General features: G+C 45.8%; 1 protein-coding gene across 1 annotated transcript in view; it reads right to left on the reverse strand.

Moving 5' to 3' along the window:
- CDO1 (cysteine dioxygenase type 1) overlaps window positions 1-24,593 on the reverse strand; it is a 68,686-nt gene extending 44,093 nt beyond the window's left edge. Inside the window, exon 1 of the mRNA XM_086961054.1 lies at window positions 24,338-24,593. Within this exon, the coding sequence (XP_086817180.1) occupies window positions 24,338-24,507 (170 nt within the window). The 5' untranslated portion in view covers window positions 24,508-24,593. The remainder of the gene's footprint in view (window positions 1-24,337) is intronic.
- Window positions 24,594-25,537: the final 944 nt, after the last annotated feature.

The raw sequence follows: 25,537 nt of genomic DNA on the forward strand, positions 1-25,537 counted from the left end.
AACAGATTGTATCACATCTGACCTCGTCTTATGTGACAACAGAAGACGGGTCAAATGGCCCAAGGTGATATCTGACCCTGAGCTTGTCAACCAGATTGAAGAATTGGTTTTTATCACCAAAGAAAAGATGTTGGTACCCCCTTCCAGCGACCTGCCCATGACAAATAATGTCGATCTACACGAGGCATGTTTTGAGGCAATTAAAGATCTTCTCACTAGACCATGCCGGAAATTAAAAGTTAAGCAAAGCAAGGGCTGGTACAATAAAAACTGCAGGGAAGCCCATGCTACACTTATTGCTGCAGTCAAGTCTAGGAACTCCCCGGCCATTAGAACAGCGAGACAGATCTATAAGCGTACCATTTGGGAAGCTAAAAGGGACTGGGATGACTCATACTGGCATGATCTTCTTCATGCATGTGAGTCTTCCAACCAAATCAGATTCTGGGAGATAGTCAGGCGAGGAAGGGGCTCGGACACATCATCCCCTGAAAATCATGTTCCAGCCGTAGAATGGGTGAAATTCTTTTCTGCTCAATTTGCCAACCAGAATGCTCCCCAGCTGGCCGAAGCGCACTCACCAGGAAACCAATCTGTATCACATGAGAATAGACTTGTCTTTAGCTGCACTGACACCAAACACGCTTTAGGATCCATCCAGTCCGGGAAAGCCCCAGGCATTGACGCTGTACCAGCTGACCTTTTCAAGCTAAACTTAGATCTGTGGGTCCCCTACATTACTATCTTAGCTAATTCAATAGCAGCCGGGGAAAAAATACCGCAGTCTTGGAAAGGGGCTGAAATAATACCGGTTTTTAAAAAGGGGGATCGATCCTTTACAAAAAATTACCGTCCAATTAGCCTGATCGACACAATCCAAAAAGTGGTAGCACGAATGGCCCTAGCTAGAATACAGGGGTGGATTGAGCAAAACAACATACTCTCCCCCCTGCAGGCAGGGTTTAGGGCAGGCACTAGCACTCTGGATCAGGTCTTTCGGCTAACCATGCTATATTGGAAGGTGGTTTTTTTGGGTGGGGGGGGGTCATATATGCGGCCTTTGTCGACCTTCGGTCGGCATTTGATATGGTTCCCAGGGCCAAACTTTGGGACGCCCTTAAAAGTATGGATTTCCCCCCAGACCTTTTAGACCTGGTGAAACGCCTCCATGAGGAAAACTTCGCGCGTGTAAGATGGGGCAACCAGGGTCAGGTGACTCCTAGCTTCCCTGTAGAACGAGGAGTCCGGCAGGGCTGCGTGTTAGCCCCTACATTGTTCCTCTTGTTCATCAACCGGGTGGTTGCTTTTTTTAACGAAATCTACACTGATGCACCCACCCTGGGAAACACAAAATATCCTCTGCTAATATTTGCGGACGACACCCTGCTCCTCTCAAGGACCCGTAGTGGCTTGCAGGCGGCCTTAAACAGATTTTCTGAGTTTTGCACACAAAATGACCTCCAAATTAATACAGACAAAACGAAATTTATGATATTTAACAAAAACAAGCCCATCACTAGCTCATTCTCTCTAGAGGGCGTTCCGATTGAACAAGTTACAGTGATGTCCTATCTGGGTGTAACCTTGGACCATCAACTCACATGGAAACCCCAGCTGGAAGTGACAGCCCTTAAGTTTAATCGCCTTTCCGGATGCCTGTTAAAGGAACAGAAAAAATCACTAACAAAGCGTATTACACCTGCCCTAAAAATACACGATGCCAAAGTGAATGCAGCTACACTGTATGGTGCGGACATTTGGGGGTATATAGGTTTGTCTGCCCTTACCAATGCTCAGAACAAGTTCCTCAGGATGTTAGTGGGTGTCCCCCAATCTTCCCCCATTACTCCCTTGCTTTTAGACTTAGGATGTAAACCGCTGGGTGAGATGGCCCAGTACCGTCTTGTTGCTCTTTGGCGTCGCCTTTGGACGACTGAAGAACTAAGCTCATTTTCTCGAGAGCTTGGTGAAGTTAGAGCACTGTGGGGTGCCCAAAAAATCCCTTGGCTCAGGGAGGTAAAGCGCATATTATATCTGATGGGCCTCCCAGAACTATGGCTACACCCAGAATGCTCAAACTTCCCATCAAAAGTTGAATTCAAAGAGCTCTACTGGGCTGCTAAAAAATCTGCTCTGGTCTCCCTCTCAGCTGCTAACAACCTAACAGGCCAGTTTCTGATGCACAAACTAACCCCTTTCTTGGAACCATACTGGGACTTGATCGGTAAGACGCTTGATCGCAAGCTGTACCATCAGTTCCGAGTGGGAACCTTACCGATCAAGTCCTTTACTGCCAAGTGGGCACTGAATTCCAGTGATAAATGTCCCTTTTGTCCCGCTCATGCAGAAAGTCTGGGCCATGTATTTTTTGCATGCCCTGTATATCGACAGCCCAGACTAAAATGGTTGAGACCAATTTGCAAAACTTTAAATTGTGGGGACAGCCACACAGCCCTTCTCAAACTAAGAGATCTGCGCTCTACCAAATCTGTGATTTGTGTAGCCAAATTTTTGGGATGGATGTGGCTTATCCGTGCAAAGAATCTGTAAACTGTTTTATCTATTTTAATGTTCTACATTAATTTTAATGTAATGGGGGTCTCTTTGTATAATATTGTTATTTGGAATTGTTGGTTTTATTTGTGTCTTTTATGAATTTTTATTCGAAATAAAGACTAATTGACTTGACTTGACTTGACTACAATACACTATCAAGAATAGGACTTTAGGAGGAGCCAAGACGGCGGCCAAAATGGCCGCATAGACGCCCGGCTCCGCCGCTCACCCTCTCCTCCCACACCATCCTGGCGTCGATCCTGTGTCCCGATTGCGGCCAAGTATGTATGAATGCCTGTGGAGCCCGGCTGTGTTACTCCGGCACGAAATCTGCCCCTGATGGCCGAGATCCATCGTCCCAAACTTTCCGGCCCTTGCACTGAGTGAGCCGGGACCTCGAGTGGTGCTGCAGCCGGCGCGCGACTGAACAACATCCGCTCCGACCGACCATCATCGCCCGGTGATCCAGACCGGGACTTGTGATTGGACGCGGCCAGAGACGGCCGATCGGAGATTGGCGCTGGCACCCCGGAGCAGTCCAACAAAGGATTACGCCGATGCCTGCTAACTATCGTACACTCGGCTACACCTACCGACGTACGGCCAGGCTTTACCCTACCCCGTCCACTGCCGGCGACCGATGGATCTCCTTGCAATGCTGTTTTGAGGGAGAATTCGGATGCGCCCGGTAAGCGATTTGCAACGCGGTGGGTGATTATGGTCTCGAGTGTGCTTGATAAGAACCACTAGTGTGTTGTGGGCAGCGATTGCCTTCCTGGCTACCGGTGGGGCTTGCTTCCTCTCCTGCTCCGGGGTTCCTTGGAAGAGAGGTGCGATACATTGATCTGTGAAGTGGCGATGGAACCCACAATGCGAGACATCCTACTGGCCCTCACAGATTTGCACTCCGCATTGAGGTGTCGCTGGATGCTCATTGATGATCCGCAGATGGCGGCGAGTTGTACGATGGCGGACGGCCAAAATGTTGATCCGAGCCCGACCTTTCTTGGTCTGCCGACGCAGAGGACTCCCTGAAGTGCGTGGAACTAGACTGTGGACTTGGTGGGCCCTGTGGCCGAGCTTGTGTCTGCTGACTTTCTCACCCTCCAGCTGGCTATTATCGCTCCTGACTTTCATTACCCTGTTTTCTCGACGGCTAGTGTGCCATGGAGTTGCACTATCGCATTGACCTTTTTGCTTTTACTTGCTGCTACATTAGCTCCGAAAGGTACTGTGGACTCATGGCACCTGCCTTTCCACGATGTGCGACGCCTTACTACCTCAGCTCGGACTGGACAAGGCTGAACCTGGATTGTTCAAGTATTTGCATGATGTTTTTGGGGCCGGATTGTGACATGGCTTTTGGTTGTGTCTTGGAGTGATTGGGATGACTGTACATTGCTGTTTGCCCTCCATTATGGTGGGCTTACTTGTTTTTTCAGGATGGGTGGGGGGGGGGGGGGCGTGTCTGGGGCCAGAGCTATTGCCCTCCTCCTGTTTTCCCTTTTTCGGGGTGCTCTGGGGCGACAGGCATGCCTATGGGGGGGGGGGGGGGGGGAGGGGGAGCCGTGGCCTTCCGCTGCATGCAGGGTGGGGGTGGGACGTGCTTTTGTTTCTTCTTTGTCTCTATGGCCCGCTTTTTCTTTCTTCTTTTCTTGTTCCTTCTTGATAAATCTTCCTTTTTATATCTATCCTTGTAGTTGGAGTCGGGGGTTTGGGTTCCTTGGGAGGATCATTGCTTGTGTCCTTTTATGTTACAAAATTCTGTTAACATTGCTCGCTTCGTGTGCGGGATATTGTGGTTCAGTGGATTGTTCTTGGACTTATACCTTCCTATTTTTCTCCCACTGATGCGCCCAATTGAAGGCTAATATCCGGTCATGTGAATAGTATGGTAAAAGATGTCATAATATTGCCTTTAGTCGGATCCTTCTATTTTAGTACAAGCTGGAATCCTCCCACATCCTGTAACACTGTGGACAATTTTGTTCGTTGATCCTAATTTAATGTGACCGGTCTCGCCGGAGAACACAGTGTAGTTATCCTCTGTTGCACGATATTTTGACATCTGGGTGTTATTGTTTAAGGGCCTTTTGGCCTCTATTTGCTTTGCATACGATGTAATCCTGCGGCTTCTGCCTACCTCGACAAAACTATAAAATTAAACCTTCGCTATCCTGTCGTTTATTGTTTTGTGCACCACGTCATAGCGGACGCTCAGCGGCCGCCTCTATTGCGTATTGTCTCTTTATTCTTTTACTGTTGGTCATAGCGGCCGGCCCGACGGGGTTGTAGGCAGACGCTGTGTATTGTGCATTTGACAAATAAAGGTTTAAATAAAAAAAAAAAAGACTTTAAAATGGTAGAAATAGCTTAGCTCAATGTATAAGGTAAATGCGACACTTTAACTCTGTAAACTCTTGAGCCGCAATAGGCCCTGCAACCAGTTTAGTCGGTGATGCAACGGCAAACTGTGGCGGCGACCCGCTTCTTCGGCGATGCGTCAGCAAACAGCTGTGGCATGCTTCTTCGGCGATTTAACGCAACAGCTGTTGCGGCGACACGCTTCTTCCTCGTAGCGTCGCACTTCCAGCTGCCAGTGACACGCAGTCTCTAGAGGTCCTGTTAGAATTGGGGCCTCTGGTTGGCACAGGTAGGTACTTGTGACAAGCAGGGACCCTCTCCTCTAGTCAGGGCAAGGAATTACTCTCTCAAAATATCCCATGCTCACCCTCTAGGCGGTGTGGCGCGAGCAGTCAAGGCTCATTTCAGAGGCGAAGTAAGTTAAGCAGTTGTGACAACACTAAAAATTGACACAAGACTGGTTTTATATAAAAAAAAAGCACACTTTATAAAGAGTTATCACAAGACCAATAAACGACAAAAAGAATCCACAGCAAAATTCAGTTTCAAGAGTTCAGGTTAAAAAGGCTTAATTTAAGGTTCTGTGCCAGTCGGTAGCCTTGTCCAGCTACAGCGTTGCTGAAAAGAACACAGAGTCTAACAAATCCAGAGGCGGTCCGGGCCCACTCAAATGTCGACAGACTCAGTCATAGTATCTTTTCCTTGGGGCGGCCGGCACGGATGTTCGAGCCGGTTCCGGGGTTCGTCGCGGTGTAGAAAAAGAAAGCGTTGCAGGTCACGGTGTCCTTCCAGTCGCGGTGCATGCTACGGCTCGTTGACTAAGTCATGAGCTCAGAGCTTGCGTTGTTAGAGGCGGACGTTGCTCGTTGCGGTGCTTCCAGTTTTACGGTGCGACGACAAGAGCCGGAGTTCGGGAGCTGGCGTCGATCAGTCTGGACAGCGGTGCGAGTCGGGCTGTGCGTCGCAAAGCGTGCAAGATGATGCCCAACTCCGGTGCGGTCACAGGACTCGAAATCAGCAGCAGTGACCGCGTCGGTCAGACTAGTTCGATTCGGTGTAGCGAGGCGTTGCGGTGTCCTAGTCGCGGTGCAGGCTACGGCTCGTTGACGGCGGCGAGACAGTCGGTGAGCGCAGAGCTTGCGTTGTTCGAGGCGGACGTTGCTCAATGCGATGCCTACAGGACACCAGGCCGGTCGGGAGAGTCGATCACAGCTCCCTGCCTCTGTAGCCACTGGAACAGCAGCAATTCACAAAGGCTGGTGAAGTCCACTGGTCCTGGGACTTCGGTCAGGGGGAAAGCTCTCTTCCAAGTCCTTGGAGATCTTTGCACAAGTGGAAAATTAAAGGTAAAGTCCACAAAGTCCTTTCTCCTCTCTTTGGCAGTCAGGCAACCACTGCAGGCCAATCCTCCAAGCAGCACTTCAGTTTGGGAATAGTCTCTCCTCAGTTTCTTCAGGTTCCTTCTCAGCAGAGGTTTCGTCTTGTCGGTTCCAGGAGTGATCTACTTTCATGGGATCAGGGTCCCAATACGTATACCCCAAAATCCTTTGTTCTGAGGGGAGAGGGGCCTGTGCCCAGTTCAAGCCAGTTCTGAAGCACTCTGTTGACAGTCTTCCTCCTCTTTTTTCAGTGTGCAGGGCAGAGACATCAGACACCACAGGAGGTGGAGCCAGCATTGTAGAGGGAATGCCTAGCCCTATTCAGGTCCCAGGTGCAACTCCTCCCTCCCATCTGGATGCAGATCTCCGTATTCACCACCGGACTGCCCCAGCCTGTCTCCTGGAACTCCCCAGTCCTGTCACACACACACACACCAGGAATATACAACCTAGCAGAGGCAGGCTCAAATGGTTAGGCAAGCAAATACCTACTTTCTAAAAGTGGTATTTGCAAACACAAAATATTCTTTACTAAAAAATGTATTTTATTATTCTGAGTCCAGGCATACTAAATTCGGATTTCTACCATGTTCACAGAGTCTGCTAGGACTATAAACATGTAACAATCCAGCTGCCCATTCTAGCCTATGGAGAACAGGTAGCCTTGAAATAGTTAAAAACGAAAATGGCTGTAATTCACTGTTAGGACATGCCACACACATCAGGGCTTGTCCTACCTTATACTTACAATGCACCCTGCCCTTGGGCCTACCACAGGGGTGACTAATAAGAAAAGGGAAGGTTTAGGGACTGGCAAGTGGGTGCATTTGCCCAGTCAGCATGACAGTACCAGACTGCACGCAGGCTCTACAATGGCAGACCTTAGACACATTTTACAAGGCCGCTTCTGTGGGTGATACAACCATTGCTGCACGCCCTGGGCACACTCAGTGCACTGTACTAGGGTCTGACAAGTAAACCAAACATCCGATCACAAAACCACTAATCAATACATCATTAATTTACAGTAGGGAGAACATATGCACTTTAGCACTGATCAGCAGTGGTAAAGTGGCCAGAGTCATAAAATAGCCAACAGGCCTGAAAAAAATATAGGAGGGAGGCAAAAAGTTCAGGGATGACCCTGCAAAAAGGGCCAAGTCCAACAGGTCCCAAAAACAGCAGCAGCCACTTCTCTGCAGGTACAATTCCCATCAAGGCAATTCAGGGGAGCTGGTGGTGAAGTGTTTGTGTTCCTGAGACTTCAGATCAGGAGGCAAGTGCAGCTACACGCCCTTGGATATCTTCAAGATGACAAGTACACACAAAGTTCCTTTTCTCCTTTCCTTGGCAATAAGTAACCACTGCAGGCCCACCCCAAACAGCACACAAGCTGAGGCAATCTCCTTCAGCTTCCTTGGTTTCTCTTCTTGGCAAAGGTTTGTCTTGATTTCCAGATGTGATATAAAGTTCTGGTGTCTGGCCCAAATATTTATACTACTAAATCCTTTGTTCTCTGAAGGCAGAGAGTGTCTGTACCTAGTCAAAACCAGTTCCGTCCTCCTTGGTGCAGCTTCTTGGCAGGAGGTGGAGACAGCATTGTTGAAAGCAGACCTGGCCCATATAGTCAAACTGCCCATTCTGGCCTATGGGAACAGGTAGCCTTGTAATAGTGAAAAACGAAATTGGTTGTATTTCACTATCAGGGCATGGCACACACACTAGGGCATGTCCTACCTTTCACATACAATGCACTCGGCCCATAGGGGTGACTAACATGCAGAAAAGGGAAGGTTTAGGGACTGGCAAGTGGGTGCACTTGCCAAGTTGATAAGGCAGTCCCAAAACATAGGAGGCAACAGTAAAAAAAAAAAATGGAAGGGAAACCCACGTCAATGGTGCTGGGTCTAACACTCACCTACTTCACTTTTACTGCTCTGTTGAGTTTGTGGGAGCACCCCTTTATCTTTACAAGCCTTTAAATGAAAAAGCTTTAATAAGTTTTCTTTGGAGTTTAATAATAATTAAATGAATAAAATAGTTCTTTTCATTAAGACAAATCTTTGGATGGTTATGTATCATTACAGAGGAAGTTGAGGTTTACACTTCCCATAGGGATCAATTTTTCCTGGAATTATTGTATTGCCCAGGTCCCAGGGTTACTGGGTTGGCACGAGTTTTCTAAATCTGTGCCTAAATAGTGTCCTTTAATACCTTCCTGTGTAAGATTCACTTGGCTATTTTTATTACAGAGCCTCAGTAGGGGAGCATGTGAAGTCACTTTTGAGCAACCACACAAGTAATCTGCCAGATGTATCCCCTTCCCTTTAAAAACACGGTTGATACTTATCAGCAGTGAATCGGTCTAATCTGGCCCACATGTCGAGTAGTGACTTTTTAGAATATCCCATAGGGGCAGATTCTGCAGAATATTTGGAAAGGACAGTTCTATTTCTTTCAATCTTTTTTCCTATGCTCTCAGTGATGGTTACAATTCTTTTTTCACCCCATATATTAGAGAAACACATTCACTTTGTACCACCTTTATCGTCATCCACTCTGTTGACTCATAACCCGTCGTATTTGGATTAATAATGAAATAGTGCAAAAGCATGTCTGCGAGCCAATGTAAGAATATTTAGTTCAACAAAGCCTCCATATGTAGGTGTCACAGTCAGCAGTGGCCAGCACCGGTCAGGGGTGGAGGGGCGGTGTTAGGGTGAGGCGGAGGATGAGGGGCCGAGGTTAGATAAAAAAGTTTCAATTAAAAACGTACCCGCTTGCTGTACAATCCTTTCCGCTCCTCCTGGTCACGGCTCTCATCCTCCCACCGGCAGGAACAGGAAGCAGCCTGGAGGTACCCAGCTCCCCATAGCCAAATCAACACGCTGCAATGCAGTGTTGTGATTGACTTGAGGGGCCTGGGCATGTTTTCCACCTAGGCTGTTCTGAAGCCCGGGTGGAGAAGAGGGAAAGTGTACATGACTTGGCCAGAAAGTGACGGTCAAACAGTCATGTGCAGTTAGGAGTGGGGTAAACCAGTACTTGCCTGCTCAGTGATCACCTCCCCGCCGCCTTGCACAAAAAAGGAAAAAATAAAAAAATAACCCATCATTTTATATTTTCTTATACTGCAGGAAAAAAAAAAACAGTGGGGCGACGCTCTTCTGCCACTTGAAAATCATACATTATCAAATAAGTAGAACAGAGGCCAGCAGTGCAAGATATGTATATTCACTGGCGGGTGTTAAAAGGATGGCGTTAATGCTGCCTGATAGACCTTAGGGAGAGTTATGTGCCTGTCCCTGGGGGAATTTTCTGTCACACTTCCCTTTCTTTGAGGCAGACTTCATCAGGGGCAGCTCCTTCTTTAGGGCAGAGGGGCGCTGACCTACTAGTTCAAATGCCCCCGGAGATGAAAAAATAAAATGGTAAAAGTTCATTTACTTCCAATTTATTTTACAAAACTCCATCCAGGCCGGGCGTCAGGATAGGGCTTTCTGCTGTTGATATTCAGGCAGCAGCAGAAAGCAGTGCGCATGTCTCTTTGGCTACCTGTCTTGTGATGCTCAGCCAGACATACATTTGACAGGTATACAACGTTTAGCAAGCATTTTTTACCACGCACTACCATTACAACGCAGGCATTACCACGCATACCATTACAACGCATTGCGCTGGGGGGGCGCTCTACGATAGGGAATAAGTTTAATTTTATATCCAACACCTTCCCTAGTGTCCACGGGGACTGGAGTTGGAATATAAAATTATACTTACCACTATCCAGCACCTCAAAGCGCTATGCGTTGCAACGGTATTCGTTGTAAATACCGCGTTGTAAAGGTATGAGTGGTAATAGTATGCGTGCTAACGTCATACATCCATTTGACAGCATAGAGCTCAAGTGTCTTCAGGAACGCCGAAGAAGGCCGCTCACTCCAATCCTGGAACTTCTTTCATGCTAGATGAGAGCGGCATCAGGATTGGTTTCGGCTGTTTCCTGGGTCCTGCATTGGAGTCTGTCTGCCAGAAGAGGAGAACGTTGTCAAAGGAAGGTAAGTAGAATAATTATTTATTTACTTTTTTCCCCCCCCACCCGCCCAGCCACCCTACGTACATGCTAGAAGCCACTGGACTTAAGTGTCAAACTTTTATTTATTTTAACACTTAGAATATTTCCATATTATTTCCTTCCTTGAACGGAGCAGACAGAAGTTGTTCATTGTTTACAACTGTATTGAGTTCTGGCTGTTGGCTAGATTAGGGCTCTAAAACTGATGCCCCTAATATTTTGCCTTAATTAATCAACCATTTCCTTTTACTTTTTTATGGATTCTTAATTTTTAAATAAGCCTTCATGGTTGGTACTTCGCCTTTTGTCTCGACTGGATTTTCATATATGAATGTTTATTTGTGTGTACATTTGTGTTTAGGACTCATCTCTTAGAGACGGACTCACACATAGCCCACATTCATCTATTGTCACTTTTGATGTAAACACTGCCGACAAGACCCTTCCAAATACCTATCCTGCCCACAGGAGACCTCTTAGTCCCTGTGGATCTAATCAACAGGTTGACTGGTTACAGCCCCAGAGAACAAGTCTTTACTAGCAAGAGATGTCATTATAAATGGGTGAGATACTAAAATGTTTTGTAAACTACAGAAAAGAGAAAATAATGTACAATCTGTTTGCCATTCCTGCAGCATTTTTTTTAATTTCACATTAGAATTGGAACGGATTCCCCTTTGTGCAAATCAGAGGTGATGCTCGCCTGAGTGGGAACTGTTAAGGGACTACTAGAGGTCCAGGTTATTAGTTTGTTCAGAGAAGGATTCCTGCCAGTTGCATAATGCAGTGGTAGACTCTCAGATAGTTGCTTAAATATACATTGGGCTGAATGATGTTAACTGTATTTGAAGCACATTTCTACCATTCATAAGGAACTGTAGCACTTCTAGAAAACGGTTGTGATGTTTTTCATCGACTGGGGCCATGGAGTCCCTGTTTAAAGTATGCAAACAAATGGATGGAATGCTTGAATTAACTGAGTCACTGGTAATCACTCAGGGCCACATCCCAATCCATCATTATTTTGTACACCATGCCACCCAGCAATATGCAAATCAGGCTTGAAACTGCTCTAATGGGAACAGCCCTTGCCCAAACTGCCAGGTCAGTTTCTCCCTGCAGAGGAACACAGGCAACTTAGGACCGGTTTCACCATAGATAAAGTACATAAGCCAGGTATAGCTTGGTTCCAGTGACAATGTGCGCGGGACCCACGTTTGGGTATACCCGTCCCTCTTGGTCACACACACCGAAGTATACAAAACAAGCATTTGCAATGCAATAGGTCTCGTTTTTAGGGCCTTATAAGTATTTAGCCATGCAATATGGGGACTACCTGCCTTTCTTTTCTATTTATTTAATTTTGTAGCATTTGCAGCATGCCAAGCTTTAACTTCACATGTTTAATTCTAACGTGCATACTACAAAAATGAATACATAAAATGAAATGCGGGAGGTCACCAGGTTTAAAGCTAGGCGGGAGCGAATGTTTGAGGGCTGCTGGAATCATCATTTGCATTGCCATATTTTATATTTGAACATGAAATAGATGGAGGGAAACTGAGATCGATAATGGCACAATTATAAATAATCTAATTCCCTTAATAATATAAGAACGTGGAATAAATCTGTAGGTTCCAGCCACACTTGTCCCATGGAGAAGTGCAGACAAAGATACTCATACTTAATAGCAGTCTCTCAAAAAAGAATAAAATTACTCTGATTGCTTGTACAATAAATAGCTGGAAGACCTACATTATTTACCCCAGTGGATTGGAAAGGTTTGCTTCCTGGTGTGTTTTACCGTGAAAACAGAGTTCAAGTTTCTGCATCGCCTCTCCTCGTGCCCACAAATCGCAGGTTTTTTTTGCATGGCATATTTTACACCAAATGAACTTAATAATAATGTAAGGATAAAGTGGAGCCGTGCCAAGAAAGAAACATGCGTGAAGACCATTGAACAGCTGCTCAAAACAACAAGCAAACTTGGACGGCGTGAATGATTATAATAATACTCCTATTGTGTGACAAACAAAGGATGTAGGGATGTAAAAAAATAACCTGAAAGTGTGAGTCCAAGGGGCAGAGAGTGCTTGTTGATGAAAGAAAGAGGCACCATGTGCAACTATAACTACGCACCCTTGGAAATTCTGACCCCCACCCACCGGCCGCAGGCTTTTTAGCCAATCTCTGGGTTCCGGCATTAGCTATTTACAAATGAAGCACTGCTTGTATCCCTAAGGAAGCAGTCAAACAGTTAGAAATTAAAGGTTTATTAAAGTAAATTAAAACACTTGGCGTTGCGGTTTAGAAGGTGAAGGAGGAGCCTAACTGCCATTATTAAAGTGCAGTGGGGATCATGCACTCTGAATAGGTTTTACCTTTGTTAAATTGCATACGCTTTTCTTTGTCCGGATGGGATCATTAAGTAGTCCTCTTTTCATTTGATGCTTTCAGTGCAGAGACCGCGGAGACAAAAAACAAAAAAAAAGCCCAATGTATTAAAGAGAGGATGTGGCATTACAAATAGAGCTGCAGACTTTGTCCCCGAAGAACGGATTTTCAATCTGTGCATCACCTTTCCTCGTGACTACAAAACTCAAGTTTTTAATTTTTGCACTGCATATTTTAAATTAACCCAAAAATAATGTGTGGATGAAGACGTCACAGTAATTAAGAGGAACGTGTGTGAAGACCTCCAAACAGCTATTCAAAATGCGGCGTGAATGACTGAAATACTACTCCCTTTGTGTGCGATAGCCCACCAGGAGGATCAGGGAGGAGGGGCCCTCACGCGCTACGTTGGGTCAGAAGCGTGAACACGTTGGGATGGACAACCAAATGAAACAATGAGTGAAATCGCAAGGGAGGGAACCAAGTGCCCAAAGGAGGGACAATGCACCAATAAACAAGCCCTGCAAACCTTTTATTAAGCCAGCAAAACCAAGAGCAGAGGAGCGATGCGTGCGAGGTGAGCTCGTGAGTGGTGCGTGCGGGCTGGGGAGAGTAGTCTGCTTTTTTTGAAGCACATACTTGTGCTTGTGGCCCGCCCCCTGCACGCTCCCGCAAGGTGTATGCCGCCACAAGCATGAGTATGTGCTTCGAAAAAGAGCTGAATGGCGGCTACAGGCCTCCTATGCAGCGCATGCGCGCTGCGTCGGCAAGACCTAAAAATGATGGATGGAATTTTTGAATTCATCACAGCCACTGGTAATCTTTCCCGGGTCGCATCCAGTCTGGTTATTTTGCACACCAGACCACACTGGTTCGGAGTCAGTGTTAGTCATTGAAGAGAGGATCGGGCGGGTTTACAACTTGTGTGCAAGTATTTGTGGCTGCAGGATGTTTCATAAAATGAAATTGATGGTTGTTTATTGCCAGGCCTGAAGTTTAAATGCAGTTGAATTACATAATTTGGCAGTTATTTCGCTCCAGACTATTGTGTGGGGATGTGGTATGTTTAGCTAATGTTTGATGGTTCCATTAGGATGTGGTTTGTAAGGAGAATGTTCTGTTAGGATGGAAATGCTGTATCACAGTGTTTCCCAAACGGAGGCTTGTGACCCAAAGGTGGGTCGCAGCCAATTGTTGTTGGGTTAGGAAAGTCAGAGCAATAAGTAAAGATGCCTTTAATATCGGTGTTTATCTTGTTACTTTTGCTGTGCTTCAGAGACCAAGGTAAAATGTCAGGGTATGTCTGACAAATTGCTTTTTATTTTAACACAGGGATTGGGGTTTACTTTTCTTTCTCGGACTGCAAGGTGAGAGGAGTTTTTAAAGTGAATTGTGGGACAATCTTGCTGGGGTACAGGAGTGTGAAAGGAAAGGCTGTAGAGTGTTGTTTTTATTAGCATCACACAACAAATTGGAAATACCTGTAAATTAACTGTATGCATTCAGCAGTTAGAAAAGCAAAAGTGAAGCACTTTTGTAATTCTGAAGTGCGCTGGAAACAGAATTCAATAGGATCAAACAAATCAATACACTTTTCTTGATGATGCGCAAATGATAAATGTGCACAGAAACTCGATTCCCATGCATCATCATTTGTGTGCTATGTAGTTTTATCAGTAAAACAGTATGCTGTGCAAAGTTAGTGGCCATTTCAATGGAAAATATTCTGTCTGTAAATGACAGTGTACAAACACACGATGCTTTGGTGACAAAAAAGGGCCACCTCATGGCCATTAAAGGTAGATGGGTCACGAAAGTCTTTCTAAAAAGTGGATCATGGTTCGAAAAAGTTTGAAAAACACTGCTTTATCGCCTATGAGTCATTTGACTGTTATGCGAGTATATGCTGTGATGTGTCTAATGTTCTCCTGGTTCTGGAAGGAAAGTGGTCTAAGTAACGGATGAGCTGTTAGGGTGGAAAAAGCTTTGCCAATATTATGTATTGATGTGCTTATTTGGATTACTAAAGGGCACAATCATTCGCTATGAGTGTACGGTTGCATTAAGTACCTCATTTCCCAGTCTTGTGTGCAGCCTTCCCAAAAGCAGTGTGTGTGCTTTTGGGAAGAGAGGAGTAACCTCTGGAGTGACCTTTGGTGCTGTGGTAATCAGTGCTTTAATTGGAAATGTAGAAGTGATGGCACTTACTAACAACATTTTCTATTTGCTCACACTCAAGAATTGCTGGTACTCTCCCATTAAAAGTATTGTGCCTATGCTGAGAAGTGCAGGTACTCTCCCTTTCAAATTAAATTAGTGCTGGTACTCCGTACCAGGCGGTAAAGTGCTGGTAGTCAGTACTGGCCCATTTAAAGCACTGGTGGTAAATATATGCAACAGTAGTGTAGGTGCACTTAATATGTACTGTTGTGTTTACTGGTTTATAAGCGGCTAGTGCCATTCCCTATGCCTTGGCATTCATTACCGTTGTGTGAAGTATTAATTTCCCATAGGACAACGGAATATACATATTTACCAGGGCTCGAGTCTGGGTACCACGTGGGTAGATGGCGTCCCCCCACTTATTTTACCAGGAGCTCGAATACTGGAGCAAATGGAGCCCCACATTCACTCTTTGGCCTCTCTGGTTTGAGAACGGAGCTCATTCAGAATGCTGCTCACGCGCTGGCTTTTCTGATGCAATCACATCTAAGGAGTGAGCGAGGGGAGGCAATGAGCCTGGTGGTGCAAATCACCTTCCATGGTGTCACTTCCTGTAGTGACATCAGCTTCCCCCACTTCTTTTTTTAGGACTTGTGCCCTGATATTTACAATACTCATATACATGTACTTGTATACAAATGAGTCATGAGTGAAATAGCAACTGTACAGCAATGTAACTTATTGACACATGCACAATCTATACAATGTTTCACTTGCCATTACACCAGATCGTCAGTAATTAGGAAACCGATCTGATCCAAAGACTTGATTGGGCACTTGGTGGAGGAGGTCTGGCGATTTTTAAAGATAAAATTAAATGCCGTATCGCAGGTAGTCCAATCCTTGACTGCGAAATTCTTTCGCCCTTAGTCTCTCCCCGACTTGCACTTTCTCTGGGGTCCGAATATATTGGCCCCCAGGAGCCATTAGGCATTTCTGCAGAGACTTATTAGAAGTCATAGCAACGTCAGGAAGTTCGATGCCTAATTTTTCCATACCAGGCGACCTTAGTATTCATTTTAATGACTTATCCTCCGATTTTGCTGAGGAAGTGGTTGACAGTTTGGCTGCTATGTCTCTCGTTCAAAAAGTGTCTCACCCAACCCACCAGAAAGGCCATTTACTTGATCCGGTGTTTACGAACATTGATAATCTGGTGGTGGGTAAACCTATCCCTCTACCCTGGTCAGACCACCACCTGATTCCAATTATATGGGCCCCCCAGTGGCTGGCTGCTCACTGGGTTCAGCAAAAAAAAAAAAAAAAATGGAGTCGGAACTGGTCTAAATTGTCCATTGTGCAAATTCTTGAACACCAGACCAGTGTTAGACTGTGAATCAAATTTAGCCAACAAAGTTAATACATGGCTTAAGTCTTCTTTAGATCTACTGGCTCCAAATAAATGGCTGACAAAAAAACAAGGCCCTAAGACTATTGCATGGTATTCCCCCCAGCTCAGGGAATTGAAACAAAGCTGAAAACGCTTGGAGAAGTTGGAAGAGAGATCTCTCCTTCAAGAAAACCGAGTATAGAGAAGCTATTGCAGCTTATAAATTAGAAAGGCTCAATCCCAGTATTATGACAATAGGATCTGCTCAGCGTCTAATTCCCCCTGTGAAATTTTCAGGATTGCTAAATCCCTTCTGACCTCCCCTGCACCCCCCTTGCCTACCTCCGATTCATTGGGACAGTGCAATAATCTGGCTAAATACTTTCTAAATAAAATTGGAGATTTATTCAACTTTCCCTCCATTCCAGCATGGCAGTGCCCACCTCCCATGGAGGATCAGGCCATTATCCCCAGGCCTTTGTAGGTAATTCTGCCTCTGGATTTGAAATCTCTTATAGGCTACCTCTTGCAACTTAAAATCGGGGTCCCCTAGGGATCATGCTCCCCCTACCATCCTAGGAAAAGGCATCGATACGTTGGCCCTAACTATACGAGATCTTATTAACATCTCACTCGCCACCGGTTCTGTTCCTCTCCTTTGGAAGCAGGCTATGGTCAAAGCCCTTCTTAATAAACCCAGTCTGGACCCAAAAGTATATGCTAATTTCCGGCCAATCTCGCTTTTACCAGGGTTTTCCAAAATTTGTGGAATATATGTTAATGAGGTCCTCTCTACATTTCTAGAAAAAAAAACTGCCTTCACTTATCACAAACAGGGTTCCGACCCTAAGAGGGTACGGAGACTGCCCTGCTGGTTGTGGTGAAGGAAAACAAACATTTTGGATGCCGGTGGTTCTGTGGCAGTCATCTTGCTCGGCCTTAGTGCGGCATTCGACACCGTAAACCACCATCAATTGATTGTGAGACTCAAAGAGGCCGGAGTGTCTGGTACCGCACTTAGGTGGCTACAATCTTTTTTGGACAATAGATCATTTCAAGTATTTGAGGAGAATGTTATATCTGAGAGTATGCCTTTGAGATGCGGGGTGCCTCAGGGCTCCTCCTGGAGCCCCACACTCTTCAATGTATACAGGTCTTCTTTTGCCGAAGTGGTTAGGCCCTTCGGCATTCAGATTGTCACCTATGTGGACGACACTCAGCTGATAGTTTCCCCTCAATCAATCTGACAAAGCAGGCTCCAATTTGGCTGACTGTCTGGTCAGGGTGTCCAAATGGATGGAAGGATCTTCTCTGAAACTCAACGGTGCAAAAACTGAACTGATGTTTCGAGGTAAACCTACTATCCTGGATGCCAATGTCTTCTGGCCCAACTGCTTTGGGGAGATGCCACCCCTAAAGAACAGATAAAAAGTATTGGCGGCTGGCTAGACCAGAACCTTAACTTTAAAGAGCAATCACGAAAGGTTGCAGGCATCTGTTATGGTATCTTGAAGATGCTCAGAAAAATAATTCCTTTGCTACCATTCAGAGCTAGGAGATTAATGATTCAAGCCCTGATTCTCTCTAGGATTGATTACGCCAATGTACTTTACTTAGGTACGCCAGGCTCAACTATCAAAAGATTACAAACGGTTCAAAACTGTGTGGCATGCCTCTTTATGCAGGCCCATAGTCGGGAATCTGCAGGGCCGCTCTAGGCCTCTCCACTGGCTTCCAGTGGCTGAACATATTCACTTTAAGGCAATGTGTCTGGTTCACAGATCCCTTTCAGCCACAGGCCCACTGATCCTACGATCTATCATTGCCCCCTATCTACCAAACAGAGCACTGCGTTTAGAAAATAAGGGTCTTGCAGCTGTCCCTAGGATAAACAAAGCTCGGACTGGAGGTCGCCAGTTCACATATTGCCGCCAAACGCTGGAACCAGCTTCCCACTAACGTTCGCTTGGAAACCAATTATATGTTGTTCCGGAAACTTTTAAAAACCTTTGTTTCACTGACTCCCACTTACAGCTTAGTGAGGATCTTTTTGGCTAGCGCTGGGAGGCCTCCTGGTAGCCGCTGCCATGCGCTTTACAAAAGATGTTTCATTTCAGTGCACCAGAAGGGAACATGGGTATTGTAATGCATAGAAAGCAATGGTTTCAGTTAGTGGGCCATTTACGGTTCTGGGACGATCATTTAATAGTCCACCTTGGATGTCTCACAAAGTACTACTCATCCCGTGATGTAGGCTTAAAACGTTCATGGCGATGCCATGAATTTTTCATGCCGCCATAAAGGAGATATTGATGCTTCTACGCATGGCGTAATACAGGGCTGGCTTTAGGGCAGTGAGACTGGTGCGGCCACACTGGGTGCTGCCCTATGGAGGGGGTCGCTGACATAAAGAGGAGGGGTTCTGTATTTAGCAACACCCCCGGAGAGATGAGGGGCACTTTTGCCCGGAATCCGACGAGGCAGTGATGGGGCGTCGGGGGCGCCAAAAAGGATTGTCGCACTGGGTGCTGCCAGCGCCTAAGCCGGCCTTGGTGTAATATTCTTAAGCAGCGTTTGATAGAAAAGTGAAGGGCGTGGAGTTGATTGTGACCTTAAGGCACAGCTTTCCAAACTGTGTGGCGTGACACGTTACTGTGTCGTGCACCACATGTAGGTGTGTCGCGAGATGACGCCGTGGCCCTCCTCCTCCTCCTCCTCCTCCTCCTCCTCCTCCCTCCCTCCTCCCCCCTCCCTCCCTCCCACCTCCCTTCCTTCCTTCCTTCCCACCTCCCTCCCGAGTGCTACGGCGCTGCTCATGGCCACTGAGAGACTCCGAGTCAGGCGAGTCCAAATCCATACGTTCGTTTTTAGTGGCAGCCCGATCACCTGCATGAAGGTCGGTGTCTGGAATGCGACTCCCGCCCAGAAAGGATCTTGTGACCTTCCATAAATATAGTTTTTTTAGTTTTTCCCGTTAATGCTTTGCACGGACAGCACAGATGGAACTAACCGAGATAACAAGGGCAGGAAGAGTTCACCCCTGTATCTCAAATGAAGCGCTGTGAAAAGGTAGAGGAAATATGTGTTTCTTTGTTGTTGCCTGGGCCATCTAGTTCATATATAATTGACACGGTCCATGTAATACACAGTTCGATCTAAGTCACTCTCAAAAGAATTTCTAAAATCAAAGCAAGAGTAAGCTAAATCAGCCTCATAACTTTCAGGAGCAGGTCACGAGGCGCCTTCCTCACCAATGCCTCACAGGGGCCTCAGAGCAAACACTTGCGCGTTTATCTGCCCCCAAGGGCCAAGTAAGGTCACAACCCGTGATGGGGACTATGTTCTGCTGACGTCACTCTCCAGGTTGCAGACAGCTCTCCAGCGTTGCTGCCATCATTTTGCTGTTCCAGTACATTTCAGAGAGACACCATTTCCACTTTCATACTGTGAACCTTTTGTTTTTGGTGAAGTGAAGTACATATTTACAATTGTGCCCATATTAAATATCTTGCAATGGGGTGGTATTTGTGATAATAGTAAAATTGAAGCAAGGTAGAGGAAGCTTAACGCTTTCTTCATGGGAGGCATTTTAGGTAGTTAAAGCAGAAAAAGAGGGCCAAAGGGATCAGAGCGCTTTACATGAGCACCAGTTGTGTTACAGAAGGACACTTGCATTTTTGTGTGTGTGTGGTTGTGTGTGGGGGTGTGGGGTGTGTGTGTGTGGGGGGTTGTGCGTGTGTGGGGTGGGGTGTGTGTGTATGGTGTGGGTGTGTGTGTGGGGTTGTGTGTGTGTGTGTGTGTATGGGGTGTGGGGCCCGACGCCCCTTAGGTGGTTGGGCTCGCTTGCTCGCGTTACCGTGTCCCTGAACATTTTTTCACAAAAAAGGTGTGTCACCAACATGAGAAGTTTGGAAAGCTGTGCCTTAAGGCAAGATTCATGCTTTGTCCAATTAAGGCATAGTAGTAAGCTTGATTACGATTTACAGTTACGTGACGACTGAGAAGGGTCATTAAAACCGTATAAACATGGTCTTAAACGCACCAAAAACATAACCCGCCTCCAAAAAATATTGATAGTTAGATAAGTAGGTTGTCCGACTTTAAATAGGGGTAAACTACCCGATATACCAACAGGGTCCCACTTGAACTAGCTCATCTGATTAGACCCAGAGCCAGCGCTATCCTTGGAACGCATTCATTCTTCTGAAAAATCCACATCCCTAAATGAGCGAGTGTGATTTTCCATCCTGAACACAAAAGAGTGATTCTGGTGCAGCATCGCGTTTTTTTAACGCTGTTCTCGAGCAAGGCAAGGTTCCTACTCGAATTGGTTGATCGGTCCCTGTAAACAATAATCGAGAACTTTCGCTCGTCTACTTTGAGAACCGGCCAGCTGCCGCCCGTGCATGAATCATGCAAAGTGAGAGCCAGTCTGCAACTTTAAGTTGGATTCCAACCCGCAAGCCGTAAATCAAAGCGATACTTCACCTCATTCCCACCCTAAAAAACCACAAATGTCTATTTCTGTTGTGCTCTGTGATTGATCTCGGGAACAGGCCCTATCCCGGGGCAACAGGCTAAGAGGATTTCTCCTGGAGTGGCTGGGGCTCCTTCCGATTTCTGATTGGTTCTTAGAGCCCCTCCCTCTCCGCGCCTTCTGGGACGTGCAGCATCTGCCATGATGAGATTTGATTGGCTTCAGTAGAGCTTCCCAGTTCACACCCACAGGCAGTTTGCCCCCAAGGCGGGGCGCTCATAAACGCAGCGTGGCGCTTCCCTATGAGAGCCGCCGATTCTGTGCGGGTTGCAGAGAGCAGCAGGCAGGCCTAAACTATCGGTGAACACCGACATGTATCCATCATTGAACTGCTCCTAGTCTGCAGCACATCCCAGGCGAGATTCAACCTCCTTCAGCGTTGTAATGCGCAGATCTTTGCCGGGGTGGGTGGATTGGTGGACTCATGTGACCAGTGTAGGGGCCTGTGTTCGACCTCATGGTTCACAGGTTCAAATTCTGGAGGGCCCAGTAAGGTTGTTATCCTTCTGAGGTCGATAACGGGAGTACCATTGTATTGGTTAACAATAAAGATTTGTTTTTCAGCGCCTAGATACCCTCGCGTGATAAGTGCGCTTACACATTATGTTATGTGCAGTAGATTGCTGCTAAGGGCCGCATGCGCATTGTGAGACCAGGCCCCTGTTTCCCTATAGTAGAGAGAAAACGTATGTTTTAGTAAAAGGCCGACCGCAATAAAAAAAACTCCAGCACGAGAGATCTCTCAAACGTGCTCAACTATCAAAGTTGCACTACATCTTTTAAGATGCTACAAACGTCCCACCAAAAACGTGAACAGTCCGACATTTATAAAATGGGCCGTACTCTTGAAGAACATTCATTTACTAACAAAACAGAGTGACAATTTATTAACGTTCTGGAATGCGCCTTACTGCAGAAAGGTATTAATCGGCTTTCCAAATTACTCGGCGACAAGACCGGCTCAGGCAGCTTCCTGGTGTAAGAGTGACCGGATACAATTTACAGCGCAGGGTGTTAATTTTTAGCAGGTTCTATTTCAGGTGCAAGGACGTGCAGCGGTACGAAGAAAAAAAAAAAAAAAGGAGAAAGTGACACGTCCATCGATGTAATACGGCACCCACTAGACAGCTCAATGCGTTCAAGTGGAGATAGGAAACTCAAACTAAGCGATCGGACGTCTACATTTGCTTGCATTGGCCAATATTTATTGACTTTATCAGTTGGTGCCAGACGATCTGTTGCTTTTCTCTTCCAGTACCCGGTGCATACGCCTAAACGCTCCCAATTTATGTCGTGGGTCGAAGCAAAGCCACAAAACGTGCCTTGCTCAAAGTCGCATAATGCTGTGCAATCAGGGACACTGAATGAAATTATGCGGCAGAAGGGGGCCATATTATACGGCAGGGTAGAGTAAATTATGGAACAAGAAAAGGCAAATTATGCACCATAATGCAGCACCTTGCTCAAAGTCACATAATGTTATGTAGTCAGGCAGGCCACTGAAATTATGTGGCAAAAGAGGGTTAAAGTATGCAGCATGGTTAAGTAAATTATGTGCCATAATGCAGCACATTTTGTGATAGTGTTACTTCATTATTTGTCATTTTTACCCATAGTAATAGTCTGGAAATTGTCTGCACATCATTAGTACCAGTTGAATATTAAAAAACTGCAATAATGGGCCCAACTTCCATGGGTCCTCCTGAGGAAGAGATCTTTCTCTATCTTATCTGTCTAGTTATCTCAACCACTCGCCCTCTCTCTACCTACATTTTTACCTCATTCTTTCTCTCTGTACACTGTGTCAATCTAAGTATTTTAGATGTTTTAGTAAGACCCAGTTTCTGGAAGTTTAAGTACAATTAAATATTGTTTGACATCAATAGCTGACAATGTGTAACTAATTCAAAGTTATTACGAACAAGGGCCCCCAAAACGTATCATGCCCGGGGAATCAAAAATCCATTAAATTACACGGTCAAGTGAACAGTGTGTGGGCGTAGGAACTATGCTGCAGTTATGTCGCAAATTTCTGGTGTCCCAGGCTCAAGTATTGGCTCTCCTTGGCCCAGTGTGTGATCTTGGACAACTGTGCGCTTTACACGAACCATGGGCTACATGTACGAACGCTGGAATATCAATTTCCTATTTGTGATTTTTTGGTGAATCGCAGTTAGGAAATCGATATTCCTAATGTATGAAACTCTTTAGAGTTTCATTAGCGATTCCTAGTGGGTCGCAAATCGGCCTACCTCATGAATACTACTGAGGTACGACACAATTACCGATCCATTAGGAATCGGTCACCACAGGGAAGGTGTCCTGTTGGGGTCAGTAGACCACGTCTGTGATTGCTTTTAAATAAAGCAATGGGATACATAAAAAAATGACTCTTACATTTCATTTTTAAGAGTAGGTAATAGTCTGTGGGACCACTGCCTGCTCATTAGTCCCTTATTAAGTCCCTTGAAGACCCCCTTCCCATTTGCGGGTTACCATCAACTGGCTAAAAATTGTGAATGCTTTGCAACCACGTTTAGGTTGCAAAACATTCGTACATACCATTCCAAATAAGTATTAGGAAGAGTTCCCCCCCCCCCCCCAATTTCCCAATACAGAATTGCAAAACCCAAATTGCTGTTCAGTTACTTTCAAGTTACCAGATTGCCATTTGGACTTTCTGCATTTTTGCAGTTGCACCCTCAAAAATGCTTTGGGTGTATATATATCCCCCAATGTGTTCATTAAGCGCACTACTAGATACTCACTTAAATTACTACTTTTTCTTGCTTGCAATTCGTTGAGCTGTAAATTTGAAACATGCAATTTTTTCTAGGTAGTTTGCATTTCATTAGATTCTTGTGCATACAAACCGACGTTTTTCTTGAGGCTATGAAAACCATGTTATAGATCACGTGAATAAGAACATGCAAAGTAGGACTCCCCTTTTGTAACGCTCTGCTTTGCGCCCTTCTCTGTAATAGGCAAGCTCAGTTACTACCGAAGCTTCCCTCCCCCACCAGGCACTTTGGTTCCCGCCACCACACACAGTTTCTTAATCTGTCAGAAAAACATGAAAGCAGCGAGCAAGCACCCAGCTGCCTTAGATACAGGTATCACCTCAGTTAACAAGTTTTAAAACAAAGTGTACGAGTCCACTTGAACACCCTTCATTTCTAGTTCAAAAGTGCAGACTAGCTAAACCACTCCCCTATTTAAATTAAATGAGCGACATGCAGAGCTATAGTTGTGAAGCACACGCAGGTATTTTCCTTTTTAGGTATTTTTTTGGCTGCAGTCATTTTTCTCTGGATATATTTTTCCCGGGGAGTTTAGTGGCTTGCTAATCCCTCGCAGACTGTGCTTCCTGTGCAGTTAAATATACGGTTGCCTCCGAATCAGACCTTGGTGAACGCACGTGAGGACGTGCGAATAACGCGCTGCGCTACGACGTCTTCTGCAAGAGAAATCGAGCCAGTTACCTGTATTGGTCAAACTTTGCAAACTGCATCCAGTCCAGTGGGTTGCTCTCGTAAGATTCCATTATTGCCTGCACCTCTTCAACGCAGATTTTGTCGCTGGAAAATATCTTGTGCAGAATCTCGATCAGATCTTGTAGAGTTTGCGGCTTTAACACTTCTGTCTGGTCCATCGTGCACGCCTTTTGAGCAGTGGCAGATTCCTGAGCGCAATGACCGTGACTCACACCCTTCGAGCAACAATTCAGCACACCCCCTGCCGGCCTCACTATTTATCGTCCCAAAGTTACAGTGGGATGTACCAACTTCCCAGGGAGGGAGGTTCCCGGCAGCTGACTGGGTTAATTATGCATCCTAGGCGCTCGACTGCAGATGCACACAGCATTTGTACCAATGTTCCGCCCTTTCTTCTAGCTCCTGCCCGATTGTCAAGCTGCATGTGTTCCTGTTTGGCATCGGTTGCAACCCCCTTTTTCTTAAGACGTGCCCCGCTTAGATCCCCATTCCGTCAGTAACCATGGCAGACCCACCATAGCCTGTAGCTGTGTGATGTGCTGGGTCTTGCACTTGGGTTTTGTTTATGTGCTTGGAGAGACAGCCGAGTTTGCTACAGAAAGAGATCACTGCGAAATCATAGGCGTAGTAAAAGAGAGGGCGTTTTTAATTATTGTATTACATGCGAATATTTTCAATAGGGTAGCTGTATCTCACGTAAAAATCCTTTTTTGGGGTAGTTGTGCTCTGTCTTCCTTTGTAAACCTGTGTCACTCCGCTCTCTTCATTTTTCTTTACCTGCATTATTTTTTTCTGCTGACTCAGCAGTTTGCGAGCCAAGTTCGGGAACCATTAGAGTGGAACGGACGAGACTGCATATAAAAAAAAGCACCCGTCACAAGTGTTAGCGCAGAGGCTACTTCATTAAAAAACAAGCATTGGCATAGCCAAAAGGTCTGGCTTTTGGAACTTATAGGTGTTTAGTTATCCAGCACACTATCCTTGGTGCAACAATAGCAAGTCTTGCATGGCTAAACACTTATAAGGTCCCAAAGGCGAGACCTGTTGGCTATGCCAATGCTTGTCTGTTGGCGTGTTGGTGTGACCTGCTGCCAACACTGGAACGCACAAGAGACTAGTTGACATTTAAAATTAGCAGCAAGAAGCCCGGAAGCGCTGGGTAGCAAGCAAACTGTGACAAAAGCATCG

This window comes from Lissotriton vulgaris, chromosome 3_1 (assembly GCF_964263255.1).
Source record: "Lissotriton vulgaris chromosome 3_1, aLisVul1.2, whole genome shotgun sequence".
NCBI classification, from domain to species: Eukaryota; Metazoa; Chordata; class Amphibia; order Caudata; family Salamandridae; genus Lissotriton; species Lissotriton vulgaris.